This window comes from Anabrus simplex, chromosome 1 (genome assembly GCF_040414725.1).
Source record: "Anabrus simplex isolate iqAnaSimp1 chromosome 1, ASM4041472v1, whole genome shotgun sequence".
In the NCBI taxonomy this organism is placed as follows: Eukaryota; Metazoa; Arthropoda; class Insecta; order Orthoptera; family Tettigoniidae; genus Anabrus; species Anabrus simplex.
Window position 1 is genome coordinate 641,172,860 of NC_090265.1, and position 27,290 is coordinate 641,200,149.

The 27,290-nt window shown below is 37.4% G+C and overlaps 1 protein-coding gene across 1 annotated transcript in view; it reads left to right on the forward strand.

Annotated features, from left to right (window-relative positions):
• Positions 1 to 6,641, forward strand: part of LOC136857246 (protein GPR107) — a 109,124-nt gene extending 102,483 nt beyond the window's left edge. The window contains exon 13 of the mRNA XM_067135739.2: positions 5,068 to 6,641. Coding sequence (XP_066991840.1) covers positions 5,068 to 5,200 — 133 coding nt within the window. The 3' untranslated portion in view covers positions 5,201 to 6,641. The remainder of the gene's footprint in view (positions 1 to 5,067) is intronic.
• Positions 6,642 to 27,290: the final 20,649 nt, after the last annotated feature.

The following is a 27,290-nucleotide window of genomic DNA, read 5'->3' on the forward strand; positions in this document are numbered from 1 at the left end:
GAGATGAATTTATCAACTTATTAAGGTCCACACTAGAAAACATTTTTTTTTTTTACTTTTAATAATAATAATAATAATGAAAATAATAATAATCGTATGGCCTCACCTACCATGTGCAGACATTTCAATTTGACGCCATCTGGCTGCCTGCTCGTCAATTTCGATGTTCTGTTATACTAGTCTAGGCCTACTAGATGGCAAGCAAAGTAAACCAGATCTTTCTTGGGCGTCTGTGGCTGAGATTTTTAATGAATTTTGTCGGGTAAACACCAAATGTGTCACCAGAGATCTTTTACATGCCGTCATTGTACGACATGGAGTGTCAAATGGACTTTTATCCGCCCTTCAAAATTCAGACTACCTCTGCCGGGTTTGAACTCGCTATCTTGGGATCCGGAGTCCGACACCAGCATCTGGTATCCTTGCGGACATATATGTGGACCATGTGGAATCTACTAAAATAGTAGACAAAATAAAACGATTGGATTTATGGCTGAGGTTTGTAGATGATCCTGTCTGTTAATGATAACGAACGTAACTCAAACCAAATGAGCTGTTAGACCAATTAATAACTTAAACATATAATGTTTACAATCGAATCAAATCAGAGGACAATTAAAGTCTGAAATATCTAGACATAACAGTAACTAGAAATAATAAAAACCTGGTTTACCAAGTATACAGAAAGCCTACACGTACAGATGTTATAATCAGGAAAGACGCAAGGATCTTCAAAAAGCAGAAGTATTCAGTCAGCAGTATATAAAGATTGTTGGTTACAAGGATAATGTCCAGATAGGGGATGTGAGTAATACTAAAGAAGTATTAAAATTTACCTATGATAACAACGACATTTACAGTAAGATACAAAAGGTGAAAACTAGATAAAGCAGCTGGAGTTGATAAGATTTCTGGGGATATACTAAAGGCAATTGGTTGGGATATAGTACCATATCTGAAATACTTTTTTGATTATTGTTTGGTTAAAGGAGCTATACCAAATGAATGGAGAGTTGCTATAGTAGCCCCTGTGTATAAAGGAAAGGGTGATAGACATAAAGCTGAAAATTACAGGCCAGTCAGTTTGACATGCATTGTATGTAAGCTGTGGGAAAGCATTCTTTCTGATTATATTAGACATGTTTGCAAAATTAATAATTGGTTTGAAAGAAGGCAGTTTGGGTTTAGGAAAGGTTATTCCACTGAAGCTCAGCTTGTAGAATTTCAGCAAGATATAGCAGATATCCTGGATTCAGGAGGCCAACTGGACTGTATTGCGAATGACCTATCTAAGGCATTTGATAGGGTAGATCATGGAAGACTACTGGCAAAAATGAGTGCTATTAGACTAGAAAAAAAAAGTGACTGAATGGGTGGCTATATTTCTAGAAAATAGAACTCGGAGAATTAAGAGTAGGCGAAGCTTTATCTGACCCTGTAATAATTAAGAGGGGAATTCCTCAAGGCAGTATTATTGGACCTTTGTTTTCTTATATATATCAATGATATGTGTAAAGAAGTGGAATCAGAGATAAGGCTGTTTGCAGATGATCTTATTTTGTACAGAGTAATAAATAATTTACAAGATTGTGAGCGGCTGCAGGGTGACCTCGATAGTGTTGTGAGATGGACGGTGGGCAATGGTATGATGATAAACGGGGTTAAAAGTCAGGTTGAGAATTTCACAAATAGGAAAAGCCCTCTCAGTTTTAATTACTGTGTTGATGGGGTGAAAGTTCCTTTTGGGGATTATTGTAAGTACCTTAGTGTTAATATAAGAATAGACCCTCATTGGCGTAATCACATAAATATGATTGTTAATAAAGGGTACAGATCTCTGCACATGGTTATGAGGGTATTTAGGGGTTGTAGTAAGGATGTAAAGGAGAAGGCATATAAGTCTCTGGTAAGACCCCAACTAGAGTATGGTTCCTTTGTATGGGACCCTCACCAGGATTACTTGATTCAAGAACTGGAAAAAATCGAAAGAAAAGCAGCTCGATTTGTTCTGGATGATTTCCGACAAAAGTGTAGCATTACAAAAATGTTGCAAAGTTTGGGGTGGGAAGACTTGGGAGAAAGGAGACGAGCTGCTCGATTAAGTGATATGTTCCGAGCTGTCAGTGGAGAGATGGCGTGGGAGGACATCAGTAGACGAATAAGTTTGAGTGGCGTCTTTAAAAGTAGGAAAACCGAGCTCGATAGCTGCAGTCGCTTAAGTGCGGCCAGTATCCAGTATTCAGGAGATAGTAGGTTCGAACCCCACTATCAGCAGCCCTGAAGATGGTTTTCCGTGGTTTCCCATTTTCATACCAGGCAAATGCTGGGGCTGTACCTCAATTAAGGCCACGGCCACTCCTTCCCACTCCTAGCCCTTTCCTGTCCCATAGTCGCCATATGATCAATCTGTGTTGGTGCGACGTAAAGCAAAAAAAAAAAAAAAAAGTAGGAAAGGTCACAATATGAAGATAAAGTTGGAATCCAAGAGGACAAATTGGGGCAAATATTCATTTATGGGAAGGGGAGTTAGGGATTGGAATAACTTACCAAGGGAAATGTTCAATAATTTTCCAATTTCTTTGAGATCATTTAAGAAAAGGCTAGGAACACAACAGATAGGGAATCTGCCACCTGGGCGACTGCCCTAAATGCAGATCAGTGATTGAAGATTGAATCACCCGGGACAACACAAGAAAGCAGCATTTTACAGTAATCAATAGAGCAGTAAAGATACCACTAGATAAAAATGAATTTAATAGAGAGATGAACATCATCCACGATATTGCCAGAAGGAATGGTTACCCTAAGAGTTATGTTAGTAGGATAAAGAGTGAGGTCATGAATAAATCTAAGACTTTACTTGTAGACAGGAAAGAAAAAACTTTGCTACATTCAGTTATATTAATAAATAATCATACAGCTTGGCTAAACTGTTTAGGAAACACAATATCAACATATCCTTTAGGACAGATAATAATAATAATAATAATAATAATAATAATAATAATAATAATAATAATAATAATAATAATAATAATAATAATAGAATTTTATTCAATTCGAATAGTGTGAACACCAATACCGTAGTGTTTCTAGTAAGTTGGGGGTATATAAACTGTCATGTCAAGACTGCGAAAGAAAAGTATATACGACAGTCTGAAAGAAGTGTGATGGTACGCTATAAAAAACATGTCAGTGCAAGAAGACATACCAGATACTCCGCCATGTGTGAACATATGTATGAAAACAATCATCATTTCACTAATATTGAACAGGATATGGTTATATTACACCCGTTAAAGGAAGGTAAACTAATTAATGCCCTTGAGAAATTAGAAATTTACAAATTACAAAAATTTGACAGTAAATGAAATGGCGTATGGCTGTTAGTGCCGGGAGTGTCCGAGGACATGTTCGGCTCGCCAGGTGCAGATCTTTTGATTTGACACCCGTAGGCGACCTGTGCGTCGTGATGAGGACAAAATGATCATGAAGACTACACATTCACCCAGCCCACGTGCCAGCAAAATTAACCAATTGTAGTTAAAATTCCCGACCCTGCCGGGAATCGAACCCGGGACTCCTGTGACCAAATGCCAGCACGCTAACCATTTAGCCATGGAGCGGACTAATTTGACAGTGAAAATAGCCTTAATGAACACAAGGCAGAGGATAATCAGTTATTTAAATTGTTGATCCAATATTCTAGAACGAGGGGGGGGAAAGAGAATGAGGGAAAGCATGTAAAGGAGGGAACATGATGGTAACAGCATGTAGGCGGTGCCCTCCACCCTTCCTTCCCTCCGCCGCACCTCCCACCCAACTCGGCAATCTGTCGTCAAACAACTTCAGTTGCCTCTATTTCCCTCTGACAGTCGCATGTCAGCCTTGCACGTCTACTTGTTTTATAATATTGCTAAGTTTTAATCATCTTTATGCCCTGTTCTCTCATTTTTTTTTACATTATACTCACGCACTTAAATTCTCTATTTTCTCTCTCCTTCTTACAGACTATGTAAGGTTCATGTCAACGTGGCAGCATAATCATCTATTACCCGAAGGGAAGGGCTTGACAACGTGGTTATACACCATTTTATATTATTTTTAATATGATCCAATTTGATTTCAGTAAGGGAGTATTTGATTAATGTCACATTGGTGTCATATTGCAACAGTGCTCAACATTTTATCTACACAGACATACCCCTAATGTCTTGTTTATATGGATATGACAAGATGGACTTTACTTCCATGCCATTATTTATCAATTTTTAATATGTCATATTGTACATGTCACAGTTTTAGTTTTCCTAGTGGAGCCCCTCCCCCCGTCTCATCAGATTTTAATATATGAATTTTAACCTATATAGCTGAAGAAGAGAATTAACTTATTTCTCAAACTTGTACTCTATATTCTGAAGCGTGAAATGTAAATAAATTTTTAATACATAGTATTGGCAGATTATCCATCTATTTACTGTCAGTTGCTGAAGACAGCCACACAATAAGCGGTTGAAAGCATCGCAGTAAGATAATTTCATTTACCATTAATAAAGTAGTGAAAGTTGGTCTGGTCTGGCTCCTTGGTCAGAGGGTCCCAGGTTCAATTCTTATCTGGGCTAGGAATTTTAAATATGTCTGGTTAATTCCTCTGGCTTAGGAACTGGAGGTTTGTATTTGTATTAATGCACATCTCTTCATTCACACAACACAACATAACTACAGTACCAACCACCACAGAAACATATACCTGTAATACATCCAGGTACATAGGATTGGCATCAGGACGGACATCCAGCCACATAACTGGACTAGGCCCACATGCGCGACACATATCATCAGGGTGTGGGATATGCAACAGAAGAAACAGCAGAAAGTATAGAGAGAGAGTTTAACTCCATAAAATTGTTATCTATACTACATAATAGGCAGTAAAATTGAAGCACTAAATTATTTTAATACAAGTTTGATTCATTGCTTTTTCTGTGAACATTTCTGGTAACAACTGAATTTGCACATATTTAGCTTAAACATTGATGGTACTGTATATGCTTTTTCTCTTTGTAGGGTGAGTCAGTCAGGTCTAACTGAAGGTTTGAGTAAGATAGCACGCACCACTAAAGGAATCACAGAAGATGGCAATGATGAAGAGAAGGAAAAAATGCTAGCCAAGAGAGAAAGTAGCCATGAGTATGACTGATTGTTGTGGAGAACCAGTAGTGTTGAACATTACCTGAAAGTGTGCATGGCAGACGGTCAGTATAAATTGTGACTGTTTCTGTGTGAGTGATTGAGTGATCATTGTGTGTCTGTGTTGAAAGTGGTTCAGTTTGTTTAGCTCTATAGTTACCCGTTCCAATATTACATAGCAGAATCCTCTTCTGTTGGATTTTTGTAAAGATTATTTTAATAATTTCTTTTTTTGTGAGAAATAGATATGAAAAAGAAGTGTGCTGATTCATTTTATGTAAATAATAGCAATAAATAACTTGAGTGGCTTTTGTATGGAATTTCATGTTTTGGTTAGATTTAATTATGGCCAAAATGCAATGAATTATGAATGTTGGTACATCGGTATTTTCTTGTGATATTCTTTACAGTCAGCTTTTAACTTTGTCTTTTAATTTTATTTACTGTATCAGTGTTTTATGTTAAAGAAAATATGTATAAAATGAAAGAAATTTCTGTTCTGTAGCTTGCTTACAATTTCCTGTTTTATCTTGTAGTGACTGTTTGCTGTCTGTATATTATGAGCTCATTGTATAGTACTGGTACTTTTTTTTCTCATGTATATATTTTCTCTTTCCTTTTATAAGGAGTCATTGTTGAACTATCAATTCCTGGGTTTATAGAGCCTGTGCAGTTGTGACTAGAATTTCAGTGATGTGGTAGATTGGTGGAAATTAACACTGCCGTGCATGCATTTTAATTTTGAAGTTTAAAAAAGTTATCATGTTATTTATTGAAAGCTTATAAAATTCTATCACATTTTCTTTAGAAAAAAATTACAGGTCCATTTTCTTAAAAAATTGCAAGACCCTCATGCGAGTCCTCTACATTATGTATGTGTACCCCTTAGTCCCGTTTCTCGATATGAGGTCGGGGATGAGGTGAAGTGAATTGATGTGGCATGTTTTTACGGCTGGATGCCCTTCCTGATGCCAATGAGGCATTTACATATAATGGAAATATACCAGATGTCTCCCCTGCGAGTCATCAGGTGCCTTTTCTCTGGTGTTTCAGAAGATATGTTTTTTTTTTTTGTAGACTCAGCCCAAACAAAGACTGCTCATCAGGAAAGTCATGCAACATCCATTGCATTCTTACCAAAGGGCGCATTGAATAAGGCTTATATTAGGGACCACATGTGAGGTTCATGTGCACAAGAGGGTTGATCCTTGGCATCACAGAGGACAGTGTCAGTCCGCCACACCCTTGACTAGAACATTGAAATTGTTTGCTTAATTTGCATTGGTTGTGTAAACCCATATTCTTTGTGGAGTCATTGTGTTTTATTACGTTCCTTCTCCCCAGATTGTATGACTTCATTTCACAAATATTAATTTGGATAAGAATATAAAACCTTGTCACTTGATGTCTAAAGGAATAATGTTATGGTAAATAAAACTCTTGATTGCTAATTGATTATCCTTTATTTGGCAGCTTTATTTTAAGTGTTTTAGTTTCATCTCTTCACGCGTAATGAAATTCTGATGTGTGTAATAATAATGTGTGTACATGATATACAGCTAATGAAGACATTTGATATCTAATTGATGGATGTGATTATACTTTGATTTGTTGCTTGTGTACTGTTGGAAGAAAATGAGTCAGTCTCTAACAGATGAGAAATACACATATAAAGGAAGAAAGTCAGGTATATAAAATAATACCTGGAGCTGTGGGAGACCTACAGTATTAACTACAGATCATTTTTATGGCACCCATCTTTAAATAATAATAATAATAATAATAATAATAATAATAATAATTGTGAAAGGTGTGGAAATGGATTTATTATTCTGCACTAATGACTTTTTATATTCCATAAAACTTCTAAGCATTAAACATCCTTCATGTTGAATTGATAGACAAGTAATTTTTGATCTGGTTCATGGCTTTAAGGAAGCAATGCAGAATGAATACTTACATTTTCTTTCGTGACTGACCTTAGTAACAAAGAGAGATTCAAGCAGATTATACTGGAAGTTTTACTTATATAAATATGTACATTTTTAAAATACTATGCCTTTTTTGTGTGTATACTATGGTAGATTCATTAATGCTTCCTGTTCTGTTAACAAAACTGTTATTGAGAAGTTACTTCCCTACTTGATACTTTCTATTGTACTGTTTGGAAGCATCAGAATAATCATAACTAATTGAAATCTCAAATTCTGTAAGTCATGTAAATAACTTGAGACTTAGTAAACATGAGTGACCTTGTGTGTCCGGCTCATAGAGCTAAGAACTAGTCGTATTTTGACATTTTTTTGAGATACGGTACTGAAGGAGTCTGATACTCATTATTGAGCCTCACTATGCTAAATGTAATAAAATCTGATACTCAGACATCTACGAATAATAGTAGAGATCAAAACATACGTTTCATTAAATAACCATAAGTCATAAATTGATAATTGAGGTACTTTCTTATGTGATGAATGAAACTGTTGGTTGCACTTCAATGAAATTGATATTTGAGGTACCTTTTGATGTATTTGAGAATGAAATTGTCAATTGTATTTCAATTTCAATGTAATCTTTTGCAAAAACCATTCAAAAGTACAGCCTTCTGCTCCGCAATGACTTGCAATTGCCTGTCGTATATGTTCAAAGACTCCAGGCAAGACCATCTTCAATATATCAGACCTTAATGCATCTATCAATATTAGCTAAAATGATGAACTTAACCATAATAGGTATTTTATTGGATCCTGTATTGACTTGTCTAAATCGATTAAAGAATATTTAAAATAGTTTATGTTGGGGTCCACCTTGTCAATACACTTTTGATGATTCAAAATTATTTATTCTATCATACATGTTTCAGGAACAATATGCATTCCCTTCATCAGTGAAGTAAAATTTTTAAACTATTTTAAATATTTTCTTTAATAGATTAGCTAAAATGGCGCTGTGTTTGGTTTGTTTGAATGTAAACATGAGCATGTGCTAAGTATCAGTTCAGTTTCTTCTGTAGATTTGATTTGATTAGAAAACCTTAGTGTAGTGATGTTTTTATTGAACTTTGGTTTTAAAACTGATATGTTATATTAGGACCGTGTCGTTCATGTTGTGTGCCTGGATGTAAATCATATTAAAGCAGATGCACTCACATTCAAGTCAAGTGTACTCATCGCGATTATTTCATAGTTACAATTAATTAGTGTGCATGAAAACATTCCAGAGTAAATTTTTCATTTGAGAGTATATTTTCAAGTGTGCTTGATAGTTATTTTTTCTGGATAACACCAAAGCTCTCAGTTGGTGCCTCTTCATTTCTTTTGAGGTTATAAGAAGTGATAAAACTATTTATTTTATTTGTGAATGAAGGTTATATTCTCTTTGTTAAATTAGAGGACAAGATATCAACTGATATACTCTCCCTTACAGTAAGTATTTATTGACCAACGACTTGGGTGTTAATGAGTTATATGCGAAAATTCATTGCCACCAGAGATCTTCAATAGTGAGAGACAAAGATTATCTGAAGTGTAACAGACGGAGTATAACAGTTAGGTGAATCATTATCAGAATCACTGTTATGAGAGAATTGACATTCGTGACAGGGTTATGTTTCTAATAAATTTTGTGAATGAGGTAGGCTATTACTGTATATTTAAAAACATATGGTAATAGAAAGTTCATTCAAGTAAATGTATTTATAAAATGAGTATTGATTTATAAGAGGGAGAATTACGGACTGGAATAATTTACCAAGGGTGCCTTCTACTAAATCTGCACCAATTCCATACATTTCCAACTTCTTTGAAATCATTTAAAAAAAGACTAATTATGGACTGAAATAATTTACCAAGGGTGCCTTCTATTATATCTGCACCAATTCCATAAATTTCTAACTTCTTTGAAATCATTTAAGAAAAGACTAGGTTAACCGCTGATATATTATGTACCCCCTGCACAACAGCCATAAATGCAGATCATTGGTGATTGGTTGGAAAGTGTCGCTCTTTGAAATGCCTCAGATATTCTCCAGGACTGTTATGCATTCCTATCTTACCCATTTCCTGGACTATACTAGTTCATGGAAAGTTCTTATGTTTTGAATTTTCCACATATTGCTTATCTAAATATATGTCTAGATAGCATTGATTTTATTACCCCAAGTACTCTTGAAAGAAAATAGTAAACTGCTTTAAGAACCAGGAATGTCGTGTGATATGAAGTACAGAGGATGAAATATATTGCATATGGCAGAAAATAGAGTAAATATCGTTGGTTTTTTTTTTAATTTCTTCAACGTCATGTCCACAAAATAAGAATATTATTGATCTTCCCTGCTAAAATAGTTTCAACCTGATACACCATATAACCATATAATTGACGTTTCACATGTGATGCGTGAACTTGAGAGAATTCCAGTGATACAGTTAATGTTCAATATCGCGGATGTATCAGTGTCATTATTGCACAAATAATTATGTTTCTTACAAATAGATGAAATAGCGACAATCAAGATAGGGGGGGAAAAATTATTGAACAGGTGAATAAGTATCTTGGAAGTATTGTGACTGAAGACCTTCACTCTATAACAAACATAAAAGCTCGAATCGCCTTAGCCAAGGAAAGCTTCAATAAGAAGAAAAAACTGTTTTGTGGCCCACTAGAGAAAGATCCAGAGACTTGCAAAGTGTTACGTATGGATTATAGATCTATATAGCGCTGAAACATGGACATTAAGGAAGGAAGAATAGAGGCATTTGAGATGTGAATTTGGCAAAGAATTGATGGAGTAGAGTGGGAAGATAAAATATCAAATGAGGAAGTTCTGAAGAGAGTGGGAGAAGTGAGGAGCATGCTGACCATAACCCAAAATAGGAAAAAAAAAAAAAAATGGATAGGGCATAATCTAAGACACAACACTTTACTGCGAGTAGCAGTTGAAGGGATGATAAAGAAAAATGAGGAAGGGAAAGGAGACGATATCAGTTATTAGACAGCATTAGAAAAAGAAAGGAAGATTATGCAGAAATGAAGAAAAGGGCACAAGATTGAGAGATATGGAGGTCACAGCCATGATTGGACCTGCCGGATGGCAGAACAACCTATGATGATGATGATGATGATGATGATGATGATGATGATGATGATGATGATGATGATGATTACAAATAGACCTCAGCATTGCATGTGTCTAGTGTCGACATTTGGTTTAAAATACTCTATATTTTCAGATGGATCTTCTTATTTTGTTATTTTAACTTAACATGACATATTGAAATGTGTATATTATTACTAACAACTTAGCAATTCAGTATGATAATCAGAAGGTTACGTTTATGAATTACAAGCTTGTTTTCATTCAACTCAATCGATGCATCGGCCAAGTTGATTTTGTCTGATACTATTGTAGACGGTCTTGCTCCAGGGGTATGCTGTACAGAGTAAGCAGTTGTAAGCACCCAAGTGATGAGCTCTTTGTTTCAGTTACTTTTTTTTTTTTTCCATATTGTATATTATTGTTTCCCAAACTTTTCCTACTGACACCCACTACGAATCCCGTGCCCTCCCGTACCATTTTAAAAATATGTTTTTCTCAGTAAAGCTTGAATGTATATTTGAGAAAAATGTAGAATAAATGAAAGGATCTCAAAATTCACAATGGTAAAGTAACTCATTTTAACAAAAACTAGGCTGTGTGGCTGGTACAAGAATGTAAAGTGAAATTAGTAAAACTAATAATGCATCTGTAATGAACCTTGGCCTATCAAACAACTACCACTCAGCCTAAAGGTCTGCAGATTACGAGATGATGCGTGGTCAACGTGACAAATCCTCGTGTCCCTTATCCTTGGCTTTCTAGACCGGGGTCACTATTTCACCATCAAATACTGCCTCAGTTGTTCTCACATAGACGTAGTGAACCTTAAACCAGCTATCAGAATGAAGAAGAAATCTTCGACGCGGCCGAAAATCGAACCTGCAGCCTTTCGTTAACAGGCAGGCTTTGCTACCCTGGACCACGGGACTGGCTAGATCTTAAAAGAAAATGATTTGATAATGAACTGTATTTAAATAGGTTGAACTGAAAATATTCATCTTTCACCAAACTCATATCGTAGGTCTCCCAGTTTCTGAATGGTATGCTGCTACAGTCCCACTGAGCGAGTGACTACGCAGTTTGGGCCGCATAGCTGTCAGCTTGCATTCAGGAGCTAGCTGGTTCAAACCCCACTGTTGGCAACCCTGAAGATGTTTTTCCATGGTTTCACATTTTTACACCAGGGGCTGTACCTTAAGGCCACGGTTGCTTCCTTCCTACTCCTAGCCCTTTCCTATCCTATTACCACTATATCGGTGGAACGTAAAGCAAAATGTAAACAAATACTACAGTCCCTATGTCAAAGCGAATTGCATGGGTTATAAGTTTGCTTTTGACAGTAGCTGATAAGTTTACTGTGGTAAACAGAAAGATGCAGCCATTATCATTGTTATAATGGAGAAAGATAACAAAAGAAGAACATCTAACAGGGAACAGATGCCATTAATTTATCAGCCATCACAAAAGTTGCAATTGTGAGTGTTAAAACAAGATACCCTCACACCGAGATAAACATTGTTATTGACCTACACAAAGGAATACAGTTGAACTCTATTAACATTGATGCTTTCACAGCCCGTACTTGTAGACATGATATAGGTAAATTTCCTCGTGAACAGTCGAGATTTTCTTCTGAAGACTTGGAACCAAATTCTGCAAAATGTGAAGAGTTCCACCTTGTTTTCTTGACATGGCATAAGTCCAAAAGCCTATATCATGTCTACCGTTGAACCCTATATGTATAGTAGCCAAAGTTCCAAATGGCAGATAAGGAGCACTTCAATTTCTATTCCTCACAGAATGAAAGCTATACATCACAGCCAGGGGCTGAATGAAAGAAGAGATCAGGGATATATTAATAATATACCAGTGTAAAATATTTATTACAAACTAATAATTAGTTAATAGTATAAACGTACACTTCACAAGTACTTCTTATGTGAACATGCCATGGTTAACAGTTTCTTGTTCAACAAAATTGTTCTGTGAAATTTCTTACACTTCTTGTCATAGTTGAAGTACATAATTCATTCTCGTAAATAATTTTTCCAGACAGAACCAACTTCCACCCTCCTGTTTTCTTTGGTCTTTTCCTTCAACTTCTTCAGCATTTTCTCAGTTTATTCAGAAACTTACCCATTGGGATGCAAGATATCCCGTACGTTTAACACAGCCACCACATACGCTATGCAGCTTCCACTGACAGCTTCTTAGTTGTGTCTACTCGCAAAGCAGTTCAGGAACAAAATTCACACTAGTACACTACAAGAGATGCTACTCTCAGCTGATGTGATATAAAAATCACAGTTTCTGTGATTGAAACTGGCAGTGATAAGTGATCTTTGGTCAGAAACAAAGAGCAGAGAATATTTTGCACTCTTTGATCAAAACTACAAACTTTTTAACAGTAGTACTATGGTTTAAAGAGCAAAATTTTAAAATAGAGATTTTGTTTTCTGAAAAACAGAACATTCATCCTACAGTTTGAAAGAGACCCAGTACGTGGAATTAAATGAGAAATATACACTGATCAGCCAGAACATTATCACCACCTACCTGATAGTCGGCATGTCCACCTTTGGCACGGATAACAGCGGCGACACATCTTGGCATGGAAGCAGTGTTGCCTTGGTAGGTCGCTGGAGGGAGTTGGCACCACATCTGCACACATAAGTCACCTAATTCCTGTAAATTCCAGGGAGGGGGGCGATGAGCTCTGACGACACGTTCAATCACATCCCAGGTGTGTTCTATCGGGTTAAGATCTGGTGAATTGGGGGGCCAGCACATCAATTGCAACTCACAACTGTATTCCTCGAACCACTCCATCACACTCATGGCCTTGTGACATGGCGCATTATCTTGTTGAAAAATGCCTCTGCCGTTGGGAAATGTGATCGTCATGAAGGGGTGCACATGGTCTGCAATCAGTGTACGATACTTCCCAGCCATCATGGTGCCTTGCACAAGCTCCACTGGACCCATGGATGTCCACATGAATGTTCCCCAGAGCATAAGTGAGCCGCCGCCAGCTTGTCTCCGCCCCGCAGTACAGGTGTCGAGTAGCTGTTCCCCTGGAAGATGAAGGATTCACACTCTCCCATCGACATGATGAAGTAGGTATTGGAATTCATCAGACCATGCAACACTCTGCCACTGCGCCAACGTTCAGTGACGATGTCACGTGCCAATTTTAGTCATAGTTGCTGATGTCGTGGTGTTAACATTGGCACATTCATGGGTTGTCAGCTGTGGAGGTTCATCCTTAGGAGTGTTTGGTGCACTGTGTGATCAGACACACTCAGTTCTGCCACAGTTCGCCACCTGTCCTGTTTTACCAGTTTGCCCAGCCTACGACATCTGACATCTGTTTTGAGGGTTGGCCGCCCAACCCCTTGACGTTTGGAAGTGGTTTCGCCACTTTTTAAAGACACTAACCACATTACTCCTTGAACACCCGACAAGACGTACAGTTTCCGAAATACTCGTACTGAGCTTCCGGGCCATCACAATCTGCCCTAAGTCAAACTCAGATCGCACACCTTCCCCATTCTACACGTGGACAGCACGTTCACTGATACTATATGCACCGTGCGTGTCTGACTAGCAGTCATTCCTCGTCAGGTGACACTGCTATCGCCTGGACGGGTTTATATCGATAGTGGGTAGGAGGTCATAATGTTCTGGCTGATCAGTGTATTGTTCTGGGTAAAACAATGTATCTAGCAACCCAGCCTATTTATACATATCTTGTAGAGTGTTCTTTCATTATATATTATGCCAGTTGGAATGTTTTCCTGTCCAATATTGCATATTAGGGACAATGTTACAGTACCAGGATCTCACCAAGGCAGTTATGATTCAGATTACAGTCAATACATATGTAAATTTTGAAATGAAAAGTCTCATTCTTTGCTATTCCAATTCTGTGTAAACCTTGAAGTCTCCAGTGTGATCACAAAATCAACAGTGCCTAAAACTACAAGGTTACTTGCTTATTTGCTTACCTTGCATGTTAGAATAAAGATGTTGCAGTACCTCACATTAGAAATGAGTGAATATCAACCATCTAATATCTGTTTGATTAATTCATGCTACCTTTGGATTGAGGATGACAGTAATTTATCAGTGTGTACATAGCCTTTCCGTTTTGTATGGGAAGAATCGAGCGAGGTGGCAGTGTGTTTAGGTAAGTAAAATTGTAAATCCACCTTTTCGATACAAATATTAAACCAAATAAGTTATGACATTTACTTGGAACTAGTTTCGACACTGGTGTGCATCATCTTCAGCCAAATATGAGAACAGGCAATTGTAAATATACATATCATCATTAAATCATTGCACATATAAACACTCTTAATATGGGACTTATGGTGCCCCTAAAAGTATCTGGAGAATAAAACAAATAATCAGAATTTCAAAATCTTGAAGTCACGATTACAACGACACTTAACACAATATAATTCATTTCACTCAAGTGAGAACTTTCAAAGTATTGAGTTAGAACTGTAAAATTCTCAAATAAATAAAAAGTATTTTCATAAATGAAATGTTATACAAAGGTCGAACCACATATAGAGTTTCTCTGTAAATATGACAGTCACAATTAGAACGCCACTTAATTATTTTATTTAAATTGAGAATCTTCCTACTCTAAGTAGAACTCAGGACTTTCTAGATTCCATGTTTTTGGAAAACTGAGAAGTTTTTAAAAGATCTGTTGTATTGCATCACAGAGAACACAAGTATGGCCAGTATGTCCTCTTTCCTCCAGCCCTATGCTCGTGTAGATCAGACCTGACAGATTAGAACATTATCTGCCTTCACTAGACATTCAAGTATTTCCTCCAGTCAACTAATATTGTACTAAATACGGTTGGACCCTCACTATCAACTTATTTTGTTCCAAGTTTGAATCCATGTACATTATGACAGTTTTCCATTGTACTTACTGAATATATTTGTAATATTGAAGCTATGTACATTTTAATGTAAACTCCCATTATATTTGTTGACTGTGTTTTATCTTGGATTTTTATATATCACTGTTTTTGTCGTATATCTTTCTTCCTTGTTATTTTGCTGGTGATGACATCTAAGCCAGGTTGAAACATGTCCAAGGTATAAACAACTATGTAACTTTTAAACAGACCATCTAATAAATGGCAGAAATGTATTGAATAGGTGTACCTAATAATTGAATTCTTTTAGAATTCCTTCTTAGGGATTAAGAAGGCGCTCAAGTGCGTGAGGAAAAGAAAGGTAGTAGGCGTGGACATGCTGCGAGCAACATGAATTCTGGAAACACTCTGGTTGTACAGACTGCTCAACATGCTATGGCAGGAATACACCATCCCAAAGGATTGGAAGAAAGGAATAACTGTGCCTTTGTTCAAGAAAGGGAGCAGACGTATACACATCAATTATCGTGGTATTACGTTGCTGTCTTATGATCTGAAAATATTGGAAAAATCATAGAGAACATTATCAGAGATATTGTTGAACCATTCCTAGAGGAAGAACAGTTCAGTTTTAGGCCAGAAAGGGCACTACAGACCTCATCTTTGCAGTTAGGATGCTGACGGACAAATACTGGGAGAAGGATAAGCCTCTGTTTTTAATATTTGTGGACCTTGAGCAAGCCTGTGACAGTGTACAGAGAGAAAGAATTTGGCAATGCATGAAAGAACTGCAGGTGCAAGACAGCCTCATAAGACAAAGTGAAGATGTTGTACAGTGTTAACAGAAACTGTGTTCAAGTACGTGATGTTTTTTCGGACTGGACTGAAGAGAGGAGTGCACCAAGGCAGTTTGTTGTCACCTCTTTTATTCATAGTCATGATGGATGTCATAATGAAGCCACTTAAAATAAAAGGGCGTGGTGACTTACAAGCCTTCACATTTGCAGATGACGTAGCCATCTGGAGTGAATCGGAACAGAAATTGGAGTAATGAGTTTAAGACCTAGACAAAGATAAAGACAGTGGTGACAGTGGTGCAAAAGAAAGGAGACAAACTAGTTCTCACGCTCACTGAAGCAAATCTGGGCAGCATTCTCTCACAAGATAACCTGGCGAAACAAGGTAGGTGAACAACCAAATCAAAGGCAATACAATTCTGCCATCAAGCAATATGACTGTTGTGGGATGAACAGGTACCTCTAAAAGCAAAGATGACACTCTGCAAGTTTTATTATACACTGATTCTAATATACAGCCTTGAAACCTTCACAGTGATCAGTAGGGATAATTCTAAACAAACACCAGGCAGCTGAAATGAAATTCCTTTGCACCATGGTATAGAAGACCAGGAAGGACAAAATCACGAATGAGAAGAAGTGGGAATAGGAGATTCTCAGCTCAGCACGATCCAGATATTGAGACTAAAGCAATGTGAACACATGAAGGAGATGCCAGCAAAGAGAACTGCAAGGAGGAAATTTGAAAGAGGTGGAAGGAAGTAGTCCTGTGGGAAAACCAAGAAGAAAGTGGATTGATGTACTGAAGGAAGAGGGACATAAGTGGACAAGTTACTGGAAGAAGAGTGGTGCAAGGGCAGGACAAGATGGAGGGGGCTCGTACACCACATCTGGGCAGCTGAAGGTGGTTTAGGATGATTTACTAATCACAAATTATGCTTCAGCCTATTTCTCCATGAGAAGTAAAAAAAAAAAAAAAAAAAAAAAAAAAAAACCTTACTTTCTTCTGCATTTTTGAAGTCTACTGATGAATAGCTTTGTATGTTGCAGTATTTGTGTGTTTTTTAATTTCTCTTCCATGAGAAATACTGAAGTACAGTGACCACCAAACAGGAGTTTACAGTAAACTCAAGTGAGGCGCTTATAGCAAGCTGACGGGAAGGACGGGCTGTATTCCCTCTACTCAAGGCAAAGAGATATCTGGCAGAAGACAGCAGCTTCTTTGTCCCATCCACTCTCCTCTAAGGCTCAGTTATTAGTAGATCTCTGTATTTGTGCTAGTTAGACACATGATTTACTTGATGCGCTCGGTGATTGTGATTATAAAGTACACACTATCATATCCGACATGGTTAAGTGCACCATTAAGCAACAAGTGTTTATTATTAATATGTATATTAATTTATTTATTTTTCAAATAAATCTTATGATAGGTGTGCATGTAAGTATTGCAGACATTTTCTGGAAAGTTCTATACCATCAGAACCATATTTTCATGCATGCTTTGTTTGAAAAGTGGCGTGCAACTGGATCCGTCTTAAACAGAAGAAAGCATTATATAAAGAGGGATTTAAGTGACTTAATACTTATGAGTATGCGAGCCAGACTTCAGGTTATCCCTCCTAAATCATTGGCTGTTTAGAACAAGTGTAGTAGGTTGCTCCCCTCAAGCCTGAGAGGGCGTAAAATTCTATTGGAACAATCTGCAAACAACTGAGGCCACGGAAAATGAAATTAAAGAGAGCAATAAGTGAAATAACAAATTCTGACATGTATCACAAATTTTCTTTTGAAGATGCCAGCACTGCATGAACAAAAATGGAAATAATTTCCAGCAGCTGCTATGACATTAAGGTAGGAAAAGGAAACTCATTGCCTGCATTTCATTTCTTTCCTGTTTTTATGATAATGAGGCTGCTCCCTAAATCCTTTATGTTGAAGAGAACAGTGGCTGTCTCTAGTGGGAAGGACCAGCAGAGTTCCGGGGGAATACAGCCTGTCCGTCCTGTCAACTCGCTCTGTGTGCCTCGCTTGAGTTTGCTGTAAATTCTTGTTTGGTGGTCACTGTACAAGGGGCACACAGTACAGCAAGCATTATGGACATCTTTCTGCTTTCTAAGCCATGAATAAAATTTGCACCATTCACTATTACTCATAGTCTGTTGACAAATCTATTTCTGAAAATACTTTAAGAAATTGTAAGAATACATTGTGACAGCCAAGGGCAAAATGCTGCAATGATTTGCAGGGAACTGATATCAACTACTGATTTTGTATTGACTGTAGTGGAGTGGAATAAACACTACCACAGAACATAAGGAAGTACCATACTGTGACCACAGTTTTCACATACCCATAATACTCATAATTTCTGTTCCTTTTACAATACAGCCTTTTAATTTGCAAGTTGCTTTACGTCGCACTGACACACACAGGTCTTATGGCAACGATGGGACAGGAAAGGGCTAGGAATGGGAAGGAAGCGGCCGTGGCCTTAATTAGGGTACAGCCTCAGCATTTGCCTGGTGCGAAAATGGGAAACCACAGAAAACCTTCTTCAGGGCTGCCGACAGTGGGGTTCGAAACTCACTCTTCTGAATACTGGATCCTTTTAATTTGAAACTTTACATTCCTCTAATAGACAGTTATGAGTTACAGTATGTGAAATATTGTCTACTTTGAGGTAATCCACATTTTTACTAATCCTGGCTGGCTTTAAATGAGATTCAGATTTTTACCAGGGAAATTGGGAGAATCTTGCCTAAATCAAGATACTTGGCAACCCTGGATATGATGACATGTAACTAATAATTCTCTGCTTTTGAAGTTGATATTTTGAACTCTATCGCGTGAAAAGTTTTACCTCATTAATGTTAAAATAATGTTTTTCAATTTTATTTTATTTCCCTCCAAGTAATGATGCAGGTGCTGGCCCCGTGGTGTAGTGGTAGCGTGCCTGCCTCTTACCCGGAAGCCCCGGGTTCAGTTCCCAGCCAGGTCAGGTTTTTTTACCTGGACCTGAGGGCTGGTTCGAGGTCCACTCAGCCTACGTGATTGGAATTGAGGAGCTATCTGACGGTGAGATAGCGGCCCCAGTCTCGAAAGCCAAGAATAACGGCCGAGAGGATTTGTCGTGCTGACCACACGACACCTCGTAATCTGCAGGCCTTCAGGCTGAGCAGCGGTCGCTTTGTAGGCCAAGGCCCTTCAAGGGGTGTAATGCCATGGGGTTTTTCGGGGGGGGGTGGGGTTGATGATGCAGGTACTGATGGAGAATTATGTGATAAGTTTGCATATTTTCTGTTATTTGCAATATGAATGAAAAATTTTCTCCATTTGCAATCTTTATGCTCTTGTTGTCTATTGTTTGTTGCCATAACCTGGAGTAAGTAATGGAAAGGGTACAAACAAGAGACAAATTCAAATGTAGAAAGATAGGAACACAAACACAATGGCAGGTCACTGTGGGAGGCGGGAGCGATAAAGAGACATGGACAAACACAGTATCTTCACACTCTTTAGTCTACACATAGATCAACTTTTTCCTTATCAATCACATTTCTTCTTAGACTCTTATTAGTTGGAGTAAGGCGATATGATCAATTTATTTATTTTTTTCGTCCTTGGAGATAATTGTGATCACAATCTTTGAGGAGGCTCCTTCAGCATAATGTTTGTGGAATACTGGAAAGACACAGTTTAATCATGATCCTGAGCACGGAAATGTATGTAATGTTAAATTTGTAGAATAAATATCAGTGAGATTGAACGTCGACCATTCACTAAGTAAATGCTTATTTTGATCAGCCTTAAACTTGCATTTAATAATTGGAATCCTGATGTACATCCATTAACTCCATGGATTTGGTTTCATTTCATGCTAATTCATCTCTTCCTGCTTTCTTTGGCTTGTTTAAGGATATAGTGATAATTATCATAGCTCTGTTTCAAATTCAGTAATGTGAGTTACAGAATTATGATCTTACAAATTAGTACCTATCCATACCTGCAGTGCAAGACTACACTACAATGTCACAAACACCAGCGTTTGATAAAACGTGATATCTATTCTTGGCTTCTTACTGCCCCTTCCAAGTAACATGGTGTAGTGTTCCAGTAGTGTAATTATCATTTATATATTTTAAGTCTTGGACTGGAGGAGATGTCTGAAAGCTTGGTTTCAGTTTTATGTAGTTTATCTTGATATGAAATACATTTGTATATCATTGTTTGTTTGTGCATCAGTGTAATGTTTGCACATGTATTTGTAGTAAATTCTTGTAAAAATATAAATTATTGCTATATTCTGAAACTTTCATATGTATCAAATTTAGTCATTATCCTTTATTATCCTGTTAATGTCCAGTCAGAGAGGCAAAGGCATATCTTCGTAATTCAACAAAGGAATTTAATTAATGGTGATAACAGTTTCAAACTCTACATGTTGTTCTCTTAAAATGGAGCTTACAACATAGTGATTAATTTCTAAAAGCCCTGAACAGTTTTTTATAAAATTCTTTCCTTTCTTTAGGAATAATCATTAATACTGTTGGTCTCTATTTATTGGTCTTATCCCACCTAGTTAAGGGCATACTGTTAGGGCCTGCAGGGACCCCGCCGACGCCTTGCCATAAAGTAATATGTAATAATATATCTTGCTGGTGGATTTTAATGTATGGCTTAATAAATTAGGTGAGTCAAGTAAACACTAGCATTGCGCTTCGCATAATCATGTGGGCGTATGATAAAAATCTATGCACTTCCTAGGTACCAGTAATAGCATTTGAGTGCATAACTCAGACATGCAGAGCATGATTTCATATTCTTTTTGGAAGGCTTATCAGAGTGTAGGATGCTAAAAGGTTTGTTTTGTCACCTATTCAATACATATAAATTTTACAATTTAGGAATTTATTATTGATTCCACTTGAGACATGTTTCGCCCTTCATTGAGGGCATCATCAGTCAAATTATCTCCTCAAGGCAAAAATCAGGTACCTGGTTAGTAGTTGACATGCACAAATTAATACACATTATTAATACACATTACAAAAATTAAGTATGAGAAACAGTTGTACAATAGTGATGGTTGAACATATAGGTTTATAGAATAAGAAGTTAGCACCAATGTGTAAAATTAAAATAGTAGAGTTCGGCAGTGGTGCTCTGGAGAACAACTGACGCACTCGTAGGAAAATATAAAGTTTTAAAAATATTTACATTATAACAATCAGGGGAGAAAGGGTGTAGTGCTCGGCGTCAATGTTTGTAACCAAAAATTAATGTCAATGGTTGGTAACTATAGTATTTGCATTGTCCAATTGAACAGTTGAGAATAAAGTTTTTAAAATATTTACATTATAACAATCAGGGGAGAAAGGGTGTAGTGCTCGGTGTCAATGTTTGTAACTAAAAATTAATGTCAATGGTTGGTATCTATACAGTATTTACAGTGTCCAATTGAACAGTTGAGAATTTTACAATTTATATACATATTTACACAAGAGCAGCTTGATGAGCAAGGATATAAAAAAAATCTAGTACCAAGTGCGTCCTGTTGTTTTAAAGGTTGGAAGAAGAATGTAGCATTGATATTTCAGAAATATGCAGAGTGGTTTATCTTAGTTAAAATCACCGGGAGCAGGGAAATATTCCATAGCCAAATGAGGTTTTATAGGCATCAAGCTGAAAGTTGTCTGGTTGCAGCACCGAGATCGGTACGGAGACTGGTCAGTGTGGGTGGAGACTCATGGGTATTCAGTGCGTTTGAATGGCAACAATGATGACAGTTATTTGTAGGTAATTGCTTATTAGGAGTATGTTGCGGGTTGAAACTTTCGCTTATTCTTTTAGTTGACTTCTGTAGCTTTGAATGTTATGTGAAGACATCGGTGTGAGATGCCGGTGAGACTAAATTGATATTATTCCGTGGAAAAAGTATGACGGACCTCGGGATGAAGTTATTGTTTTTTGTTGCTGGTCTGGTGAAATAGAATAGAGTTGCTTGTGTTGTGAACTGCAGTGGAGAGATTAGAATGTATACGGTAACTGCAGAGTCAGAGCGTTGTAGCTGGGATGAGTTACCAACCATTGACATTAATTTTTGGTTACAAACATTGACGCCGAGCACTACACCCTTTCTCCCCTGATTGTTATAATGTAAATATTTTTAAAACTTTATATTTTCCTACGAGTGCGTCAGTTGTTCTCCAGAGCACCACTGCCGAACTCTACTATTTTAATTTTACACATTGGTGCTAACTTCTTATTCTATAAACCTATATGTTCAACCATCACTATTGTACAACTGTTTCTCATACTTAATTTTTGTAATGTGTATTAATAATGTGTATTAATTTGTGCATGTCAACTACTAACCAGGTACCTGATTTTTGCCTTGAGGAGATAATTTGACTGATGATGCCCTCAATGAAGGGCGAAACATGTCTCAAGTGGAATCAATAATAAATTCCTAAATTGTAAAATTTATATGTATTGAATAGGTGACAAAACAAACCTTTTAGCATCCTACATTCAGTATCTTCAATACGGATAACTATGATTTTTATCACTTGCAACAAAAGGCTTATCAGAGACTGATCGTCCCACGCACACACGTCCTGTAAGCCTGTCAGGTAATGGAGATCGGTAATTTTAATTTAATTTCCCTGTGATGTTATTGATGAGTTTGACCAGGACCGCATCAACTCTACAGTAAGCGTGCATGCAGTTAGAAGACCCATTAAATATTTTTCTCTGAAATCTTAGAATAATGAATAATTCCTTTGTTTACATAAATTGACAATATCGTAAAACCTCTCTGTAACGGACATGTTTGGGACCAGAAAAAATGTCTGTTATGCTAGTTGCTTTATGTCACACCGACACAGATAGGTCTTATGGCGACGATGGGACAGGGACGGGCTAGGAGTGGGAAGGAAGCGGCCGTGACCTTAATTAAGGTACAGCCCCAGCATTTGCCTGGTGTGAAAATGGGAAACGATGGAAAACCATTTTCAGGGCTGCCGACAGTGGGGTTCGAACCTACTATCTCCCGAATACTGGATATTGGCTGCACTTAAGCGACTGCAGCTATCGGTATATCTGTTATGAAGGGGTGACCGCCCGAGAGAGGTTATGAAACCGGTACCATTAAACATAAGTTGGAACACAATAACCCATGTATTGTATGTGTTAACAATTTTTGCAAATGTACCTTTAATTGTTTACTGTATACAGTATTGTATAATATACTGCACTGTACTCACATGAGAAAGTTGTAGATGGGCTGCTGCAGCTACAATGTGGTGTATTAAAGAGACAAGAACACTTCTATGGAAACCTCTTTTGAGCACACTGTACACTATTACCGTTCACCATGTTAAAATTAAGAACAACATAAAAGTTTTTGAAACTTTAAATCAATATGTAGATGTAGCAATCTCTATCTCAGTACAGTAAAACATTAGCACTTGAAAAAATCCTTAATGTTCGTTTGTTTTGTCCATTTCAGTTTAGCAATGATATTTTCACTATGTGCAATTAAATCCTGGGTCAGATTTAAACCTTTTTCATCGTTAATAGAATTCCTTCAGTCGCTTAACAAAGCGGAGAGTCTCACTGAACGACGTTATTGGCAGCACATTAATTTCCATATTTTTGTCATTAGCATCACCTTCACTCCCGCTTTTGTCAGAATATTTATTTTTGTCCTTCTTCCCTTGGATTGACTGAAGAATCATTTTCGTGTCTCCACTCTCACACTCTGTTGGAATATCTGAATCAATTTCGATATAGGTGTTCACTTGTACACTGTAACCTGCTGCATTAATCAACTATTGTATTGTTTCCATGCTGTCAGGAAGGGTATCCGATTCTATTTCAGGATGTCCACCACTAGCTTTCAGAAAGCAGTTACGAATTTTTGAGGCTGTAACGTTTTTCCATGCATTGGTTATCCACGAAATTGCTTGGAGAACATTCAGTCCCTTTGTCAGTGTTTGAAGGGTTACTTCATTCCCGTTAAGTTCTGATATTATGTGCTTCATCACCAACTGTCTGTACTTAACCCTGAAGTTCTGGATCACTCCTTGGTCAAGCGGCCGGGAAACTGATGTTACATTTGGTGGGAAAAAGATGATCTTCACATTTTGCAACTTAATTGTATCTGGATGCGATGCTGCATTATCAAGGAATAATAACACATTTTGCTCCTGGCATAGCATTTTTCTGTCCAATTGTCCTAGCCACTCCGTCATTATTTCTCTGGTCATCCATACTTTCCTATTCACTTTCCATTCAATGCCAAACTTCGTAACGTCCATATTCTTAAAACACCTTGGTTTTGCAGCTTGTCCTATCACAAGGGGCTTCTCCCGTTCTCCACTCATGCTTGCACATAACAAGACCGTAAGATGTTCTTTTGCAACTTTTCCACCAGTAAAATTTCCTTTGAAACACAAAGTTTGGTTGGCTAAACCACGGAAATATAATCCAGTTTCATTGGCATTCAAAATATTTTCTGGAGCATACCCGTCTATGATTGAAGGTATTTTTTCTTGCCAGTTTTCAACAATCTCCATATTAACACTGGATGATTCACTGCAAATCACTCGGAAGTTGATACCATGTCACTTTCTGAATCTTTCTAGCCAGCTATTCGAGGCTTTGAAATATCCAATACCTAATTCTGCCACGAATTCTAATGTTTTTGCTTTATCGTTGGCCCTGATACAGGGACATTTTATTTCTTATTTTAGCGAACCACTCTAGCGTTGCCTTGTCAATGAGAGCTCCACTATCACTTTGAAACAGTTTAATTTGCTGTTCGTTGCCATTTAAATGCCATTCTTTCACTAGTTCCTCTTGCTTTTTCACAATTTTAGCTGCCTGTGTCCTTCCAATCTTGAACACTTTGGACAGTTTACGCACACAACACTTCTCACGTTTATGATAGTCTATTATGCCTACCTTTTCTTTTAGAGTTAAAAACTTCCTCGGAGCCATGTTTACACCAACTTACTAACGTAAAACTGAACACATCAAAAGCCCATTAGTCAATGAAAAGTAACCTGACAGTGAAGGTACGAATTCCAGAGCTGTCAAGCATGTCAGATCACACAACTTCTGGAAGTGATAGCCTAGCTTAGTGTTGCCTTCCAAGAATGTGTACAGCCTAGACCAAAAGTTATGGTGTCTGCGACCGCCCGTGCAAAAATTAAGCGAATACATACTGTACAGGGCACAAATACAGTATTTTTTTAAAAAGAATGTGTCCGTTAGTAGAGGTTTAATTGGAGTGTCTTGTGGCTATGGTGTGTCCGCGTCCGTAATAAAGAATGTCCGTATAAGAGGGGTAAATTACTCATGCACAACATGGTATTTAATTACGGACCTAGAAAATCGTCCACCAATGAGGAGTGTCTGCCAGTGAGAGGTGTCCGTTAAGGCAGGTTTACTGTATATTGCATTACTTCTTCCTGCTACGATTGAATTTGTAACAGTTATTCATAGGCTTGTGGTTGCTTGGTAGCCCATGGCCCTTCGGGGCTGTTGTGCAATGGAGTTCGGTTTTATTCATAGGTTTTAAATTTTATTTAATAATAATAATAATAATAATAATAATGCTATTGGCTTTACGTCCCATTAACTACTTTTATGGTTTTCAGAGATGCCAAGGTGCAGGAATTTTGTCCCGCAGGAGTTCTTTTACATGCCAGTAAATCTACCGACATGAGGCTGACGTGTTTGAGCACCTTCAAATACCACTGGACTGAGCCAGGATCGAACCTGCCAAGTTGGGGTCAGAAGGACAGCGCCTGAACCATCTGAGCCACTCACCCTGGCTGCATTTTATTTGAGAGGGCCCGAATTTTAATTTTTGCAGGCAGACCCGTATAACATTCATTAAGCCCCTTGCACCTAATCCAAAGGTGCTTGAAAATTTTCCAGCCTGTTGATCTTGCTCCATATTCTTAGACTGAGAGTGGTTAAAAATCATGTTATAAAAAACTGACTGCATTGCTACTTAGACTGAATTGAAATTGGGTTCAAACTGTTAAAAAGTGGAATTTCATTGACTAACATTTTAACTATGACTTGTTAATTCGTCATATGAAATGGTCTGCCACTCAAAACATATATACACTTAATGATTTTTTCAGTAGCTTTAATTTTAAATTAGGACATTTCCATCTAATCAATCCTAATTTAAAATTAAAGCTACTGAAACTGGGAAATCAACACTGGAATTATGGAAATCATAAATTATGACACTTAATGATATCATTCACTTACTGTACCTTGTTAACTTGCTGTGCAAAGAATCCTGATAAATATTATCTTTATTGTTGCCATCATTATTTGTTGTAACCTCTTGTGGGGTGGGGAAAGGAAAAAGTGATACTGAGAAGAGTTTGAAACAAGCTGGAAGGAAGTGACAGATGTAGATTTTAAAACAACTTTTTTTTTTTTTTTTCTTGCGGGGTTCAACCAACTTCACTACAGTTGTATAACAGCAACTGACTCCTGGGAAAGAAACACCCTGATGATTAGTGTTTGTTACCAACATTGTGGTTAGAAAGATAGGAGAGAAAATAACAAAGCTCCACATCAAGTGAAGACTCACAAGCCTGGTACGATGGTTTGTAGGAACTTGTTTCGCAGCACGACACGAGAAAAGTTGGGGAAGCCTTCCTGAAGCACACCACACTATGAATGCCATGAAAAGACATACGTATGAAGTCCTGAAGTCCAAAACTGTGCTTGTGTAGAGCAACTTTGGAGCTGAACTTTCTGCAGCTTATAGTATGGAGAATTTTATTATGTCAAGTATGGTAAACAATTTGCCACCGCCTTGGGCTTTGAGTGGTGGTGACAAACAGAAACAGTATGAATTCTTTATGGGCATGATGGACAGGACAGAAAATGAAGATGATTGTGTTTAGTGATGAGGCAACCTCTGCGGTACTCTTGACTGTCGCAATGTGAAAGTGTATGAACCATTCTTTTTTTAATGAGAAGATTGTAACTGACATCACTTCTCTAGATATGTTGCAAAATTACCTGATGCTACAGGTTCATGCAAGAGGTTTTGGGAGAAAATTTAATTTTTCTACAAGCACTGTTCCTGTTGTGTTAGTCGTGATGGTAACATACCTAGGCCACCATGATCCCCTTTTGCAACCCAGACTTAGTCAGTAACCAATCAAGAGTACTTGGTGGTGGGTACTGTTTTAGGGAACACAATTACTAGGCTAGTTCAAAGTTACGTTAAACTAACTGATGTACCCGTGCTTCGCTTCG